We start from the raw sequence: 13,289 nt of genomic DNA on the forward strand, positions 1-13,289 counted from the left end.
AGAAGTCTTCTTTTCCCAATTTGCACAAAGGAGCCATAAATACTCTTCTCATGGTCATGTTTATAGATAACTTGTACAACTGAAACAAGCATATAGACGATAAAAATATGAACTATATAGAGTATAATGCATTAAACATTCACTTTTCTTAAACTAGTGTCACTAGACACTGAAGGGAACTTAGTGATAGTCTTGTCTTCTACAGTAGGGGTCTTTAGCCTGGGGTCCTTGGAGGTATTTATTGGGGGTCCATGAACTCCTTAGAAATGCATGCAGAATTGTGTACAATTGCACACCAGTGTCTTTTTTCTTTTTAATGGGAAATTAGATTCTCCAGAGTTCTAACATCTCCCCAAGAGGTTAAGAACCACTGCAAGCAGTGTTTATGTGGTCTAGGTTTGAACACTTCCAGCAGTGGGGGTGTTCCCTTTCACAAGGCAGCCTGTTTCAATTTTTGTTATTAGAAAATCCGAGTTACAAATCCTTATTACTAGAAAACCACTGTCTGTTTCATTGTAACTTCCACCCTTGGTCCGAATTCTGACCTGTGAAAGTATAGGAATAAGTCTAATTCTTCTACTTGTTAAACCTTCAAATATTTAAAAATTGCCCTTCAAATAGTGGCAACCACCTTGTCTCCGAGTCTTTTTCAGCTTTAGCATTTCTTTCAGCCATGCCTCTGTCATGAACTCTCTGTCAGTCATGGATTGTCTTATCTGCCATGATTCTAATGTGTATTTCTCAGGATGGAACAGAATTTTTGAGGTTTTGCTTAACTACTGTAGAAAGTGTAGATAACCTTCTGTGTCATGGATGCTATATGTCATGGATTGTCTGTCTGTCATGATCTGGTAACTCAACTGGAATTATTCTAATGTGAAATTCTCAGAAGAGAACAGAATTTTTCAGGTTTCACTTGCCTACTGTGAACTAGGGCAGGTCTGTCAGCTTCTTTTTCCAGACGTTTGTGCTCCTGTCGTTGTATTGAAAAATGTTGGGGAGAGTATAGCTCAGTGGTAGAGTGTGTGCTTAGCATGCATAAGGTCCTGGGTTCAATCCCCAGTGCCGCCATTAAAAAATAATGATAATAAACAAACAAACAAACCTAATCCCCCCAAAATAAATAAAAATAAAAATAATTTTTTAAAAATGTTAGTAATCCCATAACCCTGCTCACTAGGGCTAAGCTTGGTCTCTGCAAGTCGTTTCATTTATGCTGTTGTCCTTCATTGTATTCAGTTGGATCCTTTGTTACAGTCTTTTTTTTATTATTTTAAATTTACTTTTATTAAAGTAATTCATGTATGTAGTTTAAAAATTTAAAGATTATCAAAACGTGCATAAGTAAAATAACAAACCTCTCCACATTGTTCAGAATCTCTCCTCAGAGCCACTGTTGTCATATCTTTTTACTGTTTCTTCTGTAAGTTACTTCTGTATTTCTGAATAGTGTGCTTCTGGGCTATTCCCAGACTTTCAGTGTTAGACACTGCTGAATTTCTGATAATAGTAGAAGAGTATTTTACTATCCTATTTCTCTCAAACTCCTACCTCCAGCTACATTGTTGTTATCATTCTAAGCTAAATCAATATTCAGTGTTAATTTATTTTAAGTATCTAAATTGTTTTGCTGTTGTGCCAAGTTCAGAACTATGATTATTTCCTTTCTCAAATAACTTTTTCCTGAAGTTTAAAACTTTTAAAATTTGCTTAGTTTTCATATGTACCTTAGTTTTTATATGCATTGCCCCAAACTTTTAAAACAACAAACATCATCTCACCCAGTTTCTGAGGGTCTGGAATCTCAGAGCACCTTAGTTGGGTGGTTCTGGCTTAAGAATTTTCAAAAAGTTATAGTCAGGATGTCATCAGAGACTAAAGTTCTCTCTCGGCTCAGCTGACCTTGAGACTCGGTTTTCAAGCTCATTGACATGGTCACTCACAAGAGGCATCAGTTACTTGCTGGCTGTTGGCCAGAGGCTTTAGTTCTTCACCATGTGGACCTCTCCACAGGGCTGCTTACAACATGGAAGCTTGCTTCATCCAGAATGAGAGATCACAAGTGAGAGGGTATCTAAGACAGAGGCCACAGTCTTTTATAACCTAATTTTGGAAGTGACATGCCATCACTTCTCCCATATGCTAATGGTCACAAAGACTGACTGTGGTCCAGTGTGTGAGGGGCTACATGTGGCTGTGAATACCAGGAGCTAGGGATCATTTGGGAACATCCTTGAAGCTGGCTCCCAGGGTATCTGTTGCTAATGCCTTCCACAATCCCCTGTAGACAGTCAATATAATTTTTCATGTGGTCAGTTGAATCAAATCATCTGAAAGTTCCCCTCTCCAGCCAGAGTCCTCCCATCTTTGAACCTTCTGTGCTAGTCTGTACTGGTTATTCTTGGGGACAGCTACCTGCACAGCTACCATCCCTCCCCAACATCCTGGGGACTCCCTTTGCCTCTTTCTTGTGTTGGAGCTTCAGTTTCCTGGATCCTGTGTCTTCCTTCTTCTTAGTTTGCTTACTTATCTTTGTGGAGCACATTCTTTTGTAGTTTCTTGGGAAAGTATACATGAGAAGTAAAATTTATAAACCCTGCATGTCTAAAATACCTTTATTTTACCCTAACTCCTGATGGAAAGTCTGTCTAAGTATAGAATTCTGGGTTGGAACGAGTCACTTAATCTCTCTCTAATGCTAGTTTCTGTGTGGGTCTGAATCATTTCCTTTGGTAAAGACGGAAAACTCAATTCAGACTGCCTTAGGCACGATCTTGAGTAGTTGATAACTGCCTACACTATTTCTACTTTACCTATATTCCTCTTATGATGTCTATCATGAAATATCCTATGTGTAATTCATTTCATATGGTCAGGCAACAGTCTCTGGTATATTGTCATGGGATTATATATGTTCTGCTCATTCATTTTCATTCAGATGCATTTTTTAGTGAAGTATAGTCGATTTACAATGTTGTGTTTAAATATCTTAAGTCAGATTCTAAGTAAGTTAGTATCTTAAAAATATTCATATTTTGGATTCAGTTACTTCACTTTTAGGAACTTCATTTAAAGAATAATTGAATTGTACCAATGATGTTTGTCAAAGGGTTGTTTATTGTAGTGAAAAACATGGGGGAAAAGGACAGCATATCCATTGGAACACTTTATAGCACTAGCTGTAAGTTTCTGTTTTGTTTAGCCAAGGATACAAAAGGTTTTGAAAGTGGCCATACAGAGCTGGAGCAGATGCATCATATCTGCATGCAGCTTTGCTTAGCCCACAAAGTTCCTGCGAGAGACGCAGAACTTCTGGTGACACTGTCTAAAAAATGTCGAGGCTTACAGATCCAAGATGCCACAATTCATGTAGTATCATAGCCCATTCCTGTTTGGGGTTCATATTACAAACCTCCTTCAACTTACAGTGGGATTGCATTCCAGTAACACCATCATAAAGTTGAAAAATCATAAGTGAAACTATCCTAAGTCAGGACCATTTGTTTTATTATATTATAAATAATACCATTTTATTTCTGCTCTTCATGCTTCTACCTAAGGGCATGTTAACAGATGTGAAGCTTTTAGGAACTAACTTCTGCATCAGTAAGGCAACATCTTTAACAGGCCGCATCAGTGCCCAGGTAGCCCAAGCACCCCTGTCTCTGGCTGCGTCTCAGAAGGATGGATGGATTTTTGAGACCACACACTAAAGCTGAAGAGTTATTACTGTGGGGCTTCCTGAAGAAGTGGTTAGAGAATGCGTGGTTTGTGTGTGTGATTTTGGAAGTGGCACAATTTCAAGTAGTGAAATGGTTCGATAGAACCTTAAAAGTGACGTGTGGCAGAAGTAGAGTGAAGGAAAAGGTCTCTTGAGGAGGCAAAGGCACTGAGAGGTTGGGGTCTTAGGTGGGTTGCCCATGCCTATGTGGGTGTAAAGTTTTTTTTTTCATTTTTCAGTTTTATTAGGTAGAATTGTTACAATGTGACTGCACATATACAATGTATTGCATATAAATACATATACACAATATACTGCACATTTAAAAAAATTACATATATGTACTGTTCATTATTTCTAAGAACATTTAGAGCTTTAGCTTTTTAAACTTACATAGTTTTCAAAGGAATGAAGCCAACCACAAAATAAGAATTAATTCAAAAAGATACACACACTGTGGGTGTGAAGTTAACAAGACCAATGACAGTGGCTGAGAGGGACGGGGAGACTGTGAGCCGAAAGAGACAACAATCATGAGTGTAGACTGATTTAAGCCTCCAAGGTTTATGCAAGAGGAGGGAAGCAGAGTAATTGTTCAAAGGTGGCACTGGGAGCAGGGAGGGCCCTGAAGTACATGGGGGTGATGAGAATAAAGACTGCAGAGGAAATGGTCCAGAAACAGCCATGTTTTAGTTCAGGCTGATAGGTATAGAGAACATTCTGAAGAAGAAGTTGAGGGAAGGGCAGTTTGTCTGTACCATGGAGCTGGAGCTGTAGAGTGGAAGGGTTTTAGAAGGGAGGGGATTAATATGCCAGATGAAGGGGTGTGTAGAGGATTATGGGATTAGAGTTGCAGTGAATTTTTAAAATTTGGATCATTATTTTAATGATAATCTAAAAATTGATTTCAGTGTCCAGAGTTGAGTTTATTTGGAATTCCCCCAAGTAGTTCTATACGTTTATATGAAATTATAATAAAAATAATTTAAATCAACACTATTGGACCATGAGAATTTGAGAAAATTGTCTAGAAATATCTAAGATTCCTTCCAATTCTAAAATATGGTTAGTCTGTATACTTTCTTGTACATAGAATACATTAATTTTTAGGTATTGTAGTCCTCATTTATTTAACACTACTTGTGACACATGTTTGGTGTAGGATAGAAAATCCTGATTATCTTAAAGAAATTAATTACCTAGAAGTTTATCACCTGGAAACATTCACTATTAACATGTGATGTCTCTCTAGATTTATTTGTGTTTATTTTTCTATATATATCTATGTATGTGCATCTCAGAGAAGTAGGAAAAGATTTACTTTTAATTGGAAAACTGCGTCATGCCAATCTATTATGCATGTCTTACCTTGTCAGTATGTGTATTCCTACATCATTATTCCTAATAGCTGCATGCTGTTTCCTTATATGGCTTATCATAATTAATTTAGCCAGTTCTCTATTTGGAACATTTCTGTTGTTTCTAGTTTTTCACTTTGCTATAACACCTACCTTTAAATGTCTTTCAATAATATACATTTTTAGTACTAGTCCAGTTGTTTATGTATCTCATTAGAAAAAAGTCATTCAATTTGATCATAGCCCAGATATAATCTGGAGTAATTTATTTATGTTTTTTTTTGGTAAATGTTATAGGTTTCTTGGTTTAAAAAAACACACATATAGTAAAATAATCTGTGTTTTTGGTAGTTCAGAGTTTTCCAAACTGCTTTTCTTGGATCCTAAATATTTCCTTCAGTACAGCTTTCCCTGCTGCTTCTCTTTTATCTATTTTCTTCTAAGAGATTATCCATTTGAAAAAATGAGTTTTACTATTAAAAAAACAAACAATGATTTAAACCACTGAGCTCGTCCCTGGTTAAGAGGTGAAGTTAAGTTTCATGATTAGTGGTAGAAATGGGACCAGAATCTGTATTTCATGACTCCTAAAAAGACAGTTAGGATAAGTACATCTTCTAGAAATAAAAGAAACCAAAAAAAAAGTACTCTACTCTCGTATCTGTATTGCTCACTTTGAACGTGTTTGCAACATGTCCTTTATTTGTATGTTATCTTTTTTATTTCCACTTCAACAATTTGGAGTTAAAACATTTTAGAAGACACTACTCATCAGCTTAACCAGTAATTAGCATTGATGAGTAGAGAGAAAATTTAAGACAGCTGCCAAGTTGACCACTAAAATGAGGTATGATTTGCTAGTATTTGTCATCTGCGGGACTTTATAATTATAATAATAGCAGTGTAGTTACACTCTGATGGAAAGTTGACAGTTAACTTTTTCCACTTATCAAACTTAGGAACAATTCTGAAAGTTTCTAGTTTCCAGGTAATTTATCATTCAAGTGATTAAAAGCTATTTTGGGCCACAATTATGAACAATAATAAAATTTTACATGTGGATGACATTAACACAGTGTTCTTTCTTTCTGAATTTCCAGGGAAAGACTACTATTATTCTAAGGTGTCTTGACAGGTAAGTGTTAGTTAACCTCTAGAGACTACATTTTTGTGTATTCTTGTTGTGTGGGACAAGTTAGAACCTAAAAGACATATGGAAAGAGAATAATTTTGAGGCTGAAACAACATACTTTAATTCTTAGTGACTCTTAGTATGGCTTTTAAGATCTCCTTTAAAGAAAAAATAGCAGTCAAGCAAAATGTACAGGATTAATATTGGATTTCCTTATTTGGGGGAAGAAATTAACATAATTACTCAGCCTATGATAGTAATTGCTTTTTTTGGCTATGCTACTTTGATACTTAATTTTTTTATTCTACTTATTTAAACATTAATTATAATCTTTAAATTGCTCATGGGTACACTTTGAAGCACATTATTGATCCTCAAACTGTGCCTGTTACCATTTGTTTTATATATTTTCTAGCTTTCTGTACCATAGAAGCATGCCAGCAGATTAATCCTAAATGGATTATGATTGGTAGGTGTTGCAGGAAGTTGATAAGGAAAGTCTTATTTGTTTGCAGCTCTCATTGGCTAAATGATGTCCATGTCTGAGCTGTGATTTCGGATAGAGACCTGTATTAAAGTCTTTCATTGATGTTTCCATTAAAATGGATAGTCTTTAGGTTCCCAGCTCCCCACATCTGGGCTGAGCATAAACCTGATCCCAGAGCTTCTCACCTGGCCCGAATGCAGAGAGCTTGTGCCCTGACACGGCCGTCAGTACTGCCAGCCCCGCTGCCTTCTCTGCCCCACAACACTGCCTCTGGGTGCCCCCAGTACATGCAGGTGCCATTATTCACCTCCACAGCTGCTACTAAAATCTGTTAAGATGGTTCTTTGAAAGTTTATTTCATTTTTGTGTAAATTTTTAATCATTTTTACTTCAGTTGTTATACAAGTTATAACTTTATTAATAAAGTTTTTAAGAGGAAGCAAAAATAAACCAGGCAAGCTGATAGCATAAGAAAACAGTACCACCCATGATGGTAATGCTACCTGTCTTTATTGTGCAGGGATGAGCCACCGAAACCAACCTTAGCTTTGGAATATACGTATGGAAGGAGAGCAAAAGGACGTAACATAGTGAGTGTCTCTTTTAAGTGGTATTGCTACGCCATAGATGGAGGAGTGGTCATCCTGATGCTCTTACCATTTTCTTACCTACAGTCAATAAACATAGCCAGCTGTACGCTTCATAGCTATGTACTTTCTAAACTCAAATGCAACTCAGCATACATGAAGCCAACTGAACTGTGAAAATATTTTGGCTTTTTCATTTATTATGTCTTAAAATGCTGGAATAAGATTCCTTTGTTACTTTATTGTACAGTTTTTCAGCACCTTTATATTGTGTTAATGTGACTGTTTCTTCTTTCAAGTGAGAGTAATATTGTGAGTTACCTTCTGTCTCCCCAAAAAATCTGCTAAAAATATGGGTGTGACCTGTAGAATATTTATGAAAATATACTGCTCAAAATCCAAATTATTAGTAATTTTACATATAAATCTTGAAAGTGGTAATGCTATTTGAGACCACAGGCCCTAATTGCTTATAATCCTATTCTCACTTGTTTTAGTGTATCTGCAGAGGAAAGTTAGAAATTATTCAAGATAGAGGAGTAGTCTGGAGTGTATATTGGAATAAAAAATCCTAAATAAATTCTATATTGGAGTTCTCACATGAAAAGATGCCATTTCTTAAATAAAGTTAGGTGTACGGAAGAACAATCTAGAATAGAAGGTCCTACACCTCCCATAACATAGGCAAATTTTTATAGATTGATCCAGTCCAAATGTTTGATCATTAAGCAATGTATAAAGAATTAAAACTACCTGTTGCTGCTTCCTGGATTGGTTATTAATGCAAGTTGGTTATTAAAACTGTGAAATTGAAAAGAAAAGAAAAAACATAATATATTGAGATGTTGGGAGAACTTTATTTTTGTGACCCACATGAATTTCTACATGAGTGATAAGCCTAGAAGTGGAATTACCCTTTTCGTTGGAAATTTTGAGACAACTTTCATATGCTTAGCTTTTGAGAAGAGCTCTAAAAACTTCCCTTCATCAAATTGTTAATCAAGGGAGATTTTCCAATGCAAATGTATTTCCCCAACAAATAGTGATTCAAATATCAACAGCAAAACAATTTTAGTGAGATGATCACTTGTCAAAAATACAAAATACATATATTCATCTAAAACTGCTTTAATAACCATCTTTCTCTTCCAAATTCATGGTATCAGATAAATAAAAACTCATGCGATTTGTTTTCATCTGTTTTTTTTTCCTCTAAACTTTGTGTTATCAAGTTGGACTTCTCCATGTTCATTCTAAAAGATTCATGTCTTTCTCAGATTTAATATAACCTAAGAGTTCTAAATGGAAGCGCTTTATCAATTCTTCACACAATTTTGTGTCCTGAAGGCTCCTCAGCATCAGGCCAGAAGCAGAGATGCCATCAGCTAGTAGTCTGGGAAGGTTGTCATGGAATAGATGGTCCTATTTCCAAGCTGCCTGATGGCGCAGCCCTTTCAGTCCCCTAATGTTTGAGTCATAGAAAGAGGAGCAGTTGTTGCATTTCCCCTTGTTTCCCAACCTGCCACTTGTACTGCCCGTGCTAGGGCTGCCACGTTCCCCTGGGAGTCAGGCACAGATGGTCTGCTTAACTTTTGCTCAGGTATCCCGACGTGCAGCCAGGACTGCCATCTGTATGTCTGATTTGTCTTGTGAGCTTCTGCCTCCCTAAATGAGGATGTTTTCCCGTTCAATTGTGTAATTTCTATCTAGAAAATAACTTTTCAAAAGGTAATACCAAATGTGTTCAGCTGGTTAATTTTATTTCAAATTTGAGTGTCTGTTTCTGTGATATTTACAGAATTGGGGCACTGTTTACTGTCTTCTATTTAGGTATTACTAGAATTAAGGCATTTATGTACACATATATATATTCTTAACGTTTCATCGTTGTTCTTTGGAATCGATGTTCTGATGCATGTTGAGGGATGGGATAGAGAAAGGAGAAAGTTTTGACTGCCAAGAAAGGGTTGATTGAGGACTGTAATATTCCATATCCATAATTATTATTGGCTTGTGCTAATAAAGTATAAGAAATATTTAAAATTTTAAAAAAGTAAAAATTTTAATATTAAAAAAACCCTGTTTTTTCAGCCAAAAGATATTGCTCACTTCTGGGAACTAGGTGGAGGAACTTCTTTATTGGACTTAATCAGCATACCCATCACAAGGGACACCTTATGGTAAGTGGGCCAGCTCCAGAACAGCTGTTAGTAAGTAAGTATCCAGTCGAGTCCAGTGGACTAGCTTTTGTGAGTCAGAATTTGTAGGGACAGTTTTATGTTGCTGAAGGCTTATGTTCATTTCCTTTGTATGTGCTTAAACTGTAATGCTCTCAGAGATTTTAAAAGAACCAAGGTTCCTGGCCTGTGCTAAAATGAGACTGTTGGCATTCGAACTAGTAACATTTTGCAAGCCTGCAGACAAAAAAAACCCAAAAAACCAAAACATGTCAAGTAACATTTGGGCAAGGAATTCACTTGGGAAAAATAAGTTTGAAAACTTAATTCTTTCTAATACACGTCCAAGTGTGAGCTAATTCAGCCCTGAGTTTTTCCTTAAGCTGGATATTATAACTTTGAATTTAATGCTAATTAATACCATTGAAGATTCATCCAAGGGAATTCTATGAGTTAGAGGAGGAAGAAAGTCTATTTGCTGACCTTAAAGAAATAGAACCGGGTGGAAAACCTCAACTCTTTAGTGGTGTTTTCTTGACAGTATATCCCACGTTTTGGCCAAATCGGATGTGGAAAATTGTGACATTTCTCATAATGTTCCTGGGAACCCATCTTTGCCAAGGAAAACAAAATTTTAAAATCTGAAATATCTTATTCTTGTCAGAATTTAACACAAACCATTGCTGCTGCCTGGACCAAATATGAAGGGCTTGACAATTATTTGCTACATTGCAGCCATTAAGATCTTTAGAGTGAAACTATTTCTTGTTAACAGGACAATCGTTTTTCCATAACTAGCTGGTAACATTGGTAACTTTATTTGTCCAGTGATTTTTTTCTTTTAAAGAAATAAAATTTACTGTCTTTTACTTACTGCAAAAGTAATGTATGCTCATGTAGAAAACTTGGAAAAATACTGAAAGGTACATAGAAAGTTAAAGCACTCTCAGTCACATGAAAAATAACCACTGTTAACATATTGAGGTATTTTTTTCAGTGTTTTCAATGTCTGTAAGTAAAGTACTATGTGCAGATATGGGATTTTATATTTACATTTAGATCCTGCTTTTTCACTTACAACCACCATTTTCCCCTGACATTATGTGGGATTTTACAGCCATATAGTTTTTCCTTTGTCCTTTAACAGAGACCAGTAATCGAAGCTGCCTGGGAATTGGGGCAGCTCTTGGTGGTGTGGTTAAGAAGAGATGGCGGGGGCGGGGAGGAGCTGAAGGAACCAGGGCTGCTGGTTAGCCTGGCCTGAGGGTGGCAGGGGTGGAAAGGCTGGGAGCAGCTCTCACCTCGCTGTGCCCTGGCTCCAGCTCTGGCCTTGACTTGTCACATCACCTGTCACATTACCTCACTTCCCTTCTCCAGACCTGCTGGGCTGGTAGAAATTCTGGTTTCTCAGGAAGCCAAACCGTTCCACAGCTGCTTTAATGTGTCCCTTTCTGTGTTCTTGGTCTTCTTTCCCTGGAACCCCAGGGTAGCTGGAGCCCTCTTTAGGAGAAAAAGGGGGTCAGGGTTACAATGAACGGACAGTAGGGGTGCTGGAGGCCTGGGTCCAGAGTGGCTTACTGAGTGGTTGAAGAATTCAGGGAAGACATTTCGCTTCTAATGTCGTTGCAAATCTCAAGAGTGTTTTGTGACTGGAATTAACTTGACACATAATTTCCTTGTGTTGGACAAAACCCAGCAACTTGAGAAAATATTACCCAATGCTATTAGATACTGTTTATCTTTAAGATGACCGTTCATAAAATAATTATAGCTGCATTGAACATTTCTATAGACTTCAGATAATTCGTAATACAGCATTTCCTGTGGTCTGCTTCCCTGTTTTAAAAGGTTGTGTTAAAAATTTTTTTTTTTTAGCTGTCATCTGCTATGAAGGTAAAAGTAACACAACTATTTCCAGTGTACTGGAAACATAAATTTTAATCTTGGAAAAAAGTTGAAGAATCCATTTCTCCTTTGCTTAAGGCAAAGTTACTTTCATTTGGAAAAAATGATAAATCTTATGTTATATATATTTTACCTCAGTTGAAAAAAATTAAACCATAATCCCCTTTTATAAATATTAACCATACTGAAACCCTGAGAATAAAGCAGTTTCCTTACTATTAAAAATGTATATATATTATTATTATTACAATTAAGCAAAACTGTTTATGAGCTTATTAAAATGACATAGATATGATTGGCTAGACAATTTAACGGCACAATAATTTTACAGAAAATCTTGATACTTAATGTCTATGAAGACTACTTTCTGTATTGAGACCTGTAGCATAGAATTTAGCTACTGTTTTGCTTTAATTGCACAAAATAGCGACTTGCTCAAACTAAATAACCTGACTGTATTATAAAATAACTAACATATATTATAATTCCTTGCTATCTCTACTAGCAGAATGTTTGCCCTGCTGATCCAGGACATGTTGGCCTATGATATGGTTCTACACACTTATTATGACCATTTTCTGAAATACTCCTGGATTTATATTTGTTCATTTTTTTATTGTTGTAAAATATTAATATAAAATACACCACTTTAATCATTTTTAAGTGTGCAGTTTAGTGGCATTAAGTATGCTCACATTGTTGTGCAGCCATCACCACCATCCGTCGCTAGAACACTTCATCTTCCCCAGCTGAAACCTTGTCCGCCTTAAACAGTAGCTCCCTATTTTCCCTCCTGCAACCCCAGGAAACCCCACACTAGTTTCTGTCTCCAATTTGACTAGGTATCTTATGTAAGTGACATCAAACTTGTCCTTTTTTGAGTCTATCTTACTTCATTAGCATAACGTCTCTGAGATTCATCCATGTTGTAGCACATATCAGAATTTTCTTCCTTTATAAGGCTGAATCATATTTAATTGTATGTGTATACCACATTTTGTTTATCCAGTAATCCACTGATGGACATTTGGGTCATTCCCACCCTTTGGCTGTTGTGAATAATGCTGCTGTGAGCATTGCTGTGCAAGTATCTGTGTGAGTGCCTGATTTCAGTACACCCAGAAGTGGACTTGCTGGATGTTTTGAGGACTCACTATGCTGTTTTCCACAGTGTCAGCTGTATTACTTTACATTCCCACCAGCAAGGTCCAGGGGTTCAAATTTCTCTATATCCTTACCAACACTTGTTATTTTCTGGAATTTTGTTTGTTTTTATTTTTGTTTTTTATCATAGCTATCCTAATGGGTGTGAAGTGGTATGTCATTGTGGTTTTGATTTGCATTTCTCTAATGATTAGTGATACTGGCCATCTTTTCATACGTTTATTGGCCATGTGTGTATCTTTAAATAGAGAAATGTCTATTTGAGTCCTTTGCCTGTTTTTAAATTGGGTTGTTTGTTGTTGCTGAGTTTAGGTTTACGTTTGATACACACACGCATGTGGTAATGGTGGTGGGGTACGGTGGTCAGGGGTGTGCTTTCAGAAGCAACAGGTATGGCAGGTTTGGATCTAAATACCAGCTCTCCAATTTACTAGTTATATAAATCTGTGCCTCAGAGTTCTAATCCACAACGTGGCCATCATAACATCTTCTAGGAGGTGGTGTTGTTTAAGAGTAAATAAGCTGGACAGTCCCCTAGCAAGGTCCATGGGTGAGTCTGTTTCCTTCTCCTTCACCTGATTGTTGCATTGTTGCTGCTGCGATGATGATTATTTTTGCTTTATTTGGGACACATAGCAAAATTGGATCTAAACATGGCATTGTTGGGCCCAACTGTTTATAGATTATTTGAACTGGATTATTATTAGTTCAAACAAAAGTTTCACTGCCGCTATTGTTTGTAACACTTAAATATCACT

General features: G+C 36.6%; 1 protein-coding gene across 1 annotated transcript in view; it reads left to right on the plus strand.

Annotated features, from left to right (window-relative positions):
* LOC116280047 (cytoplasmic dynein 2 light intermediate chain 1-like) overlaps positions 1-13,289 on the plus strand; it is a 35,828-nt gene that overhangs the window by 2,366 nt on the left and 20,173 nt on the right. The window contains exons 3-5 of the mRNA XM_072949424.1: positions 6,180-6,214; positions 7,219-7,288; positions 9,377-9,465. Coding sequence (XP_072805525.1) covers positions 6,180-6,214; positions 7,219-7,288; positions 9,377-9,465 — 194 coding nt within the window. The remainder of the gene's footprint in view (positions 1-6,179; positions 6,215-7,218; positions 7,289-9,376; positions 9,466-13,289) is intronic.

This window comes from Vicugna pacos, chromosome 25 (genome assembly GCF_048564905.1).
Source record: "Vicugna pacos chromosome 25, VicPac4, whole genome shotgun sequence".
Classification (NCBI taxonomy): domain Eukaryota; kingdom Metazoa; phylum Chordata; class Mammalia; order Artiodactyla; family Camelidae; genus Vicugna; species Vicugna pacos.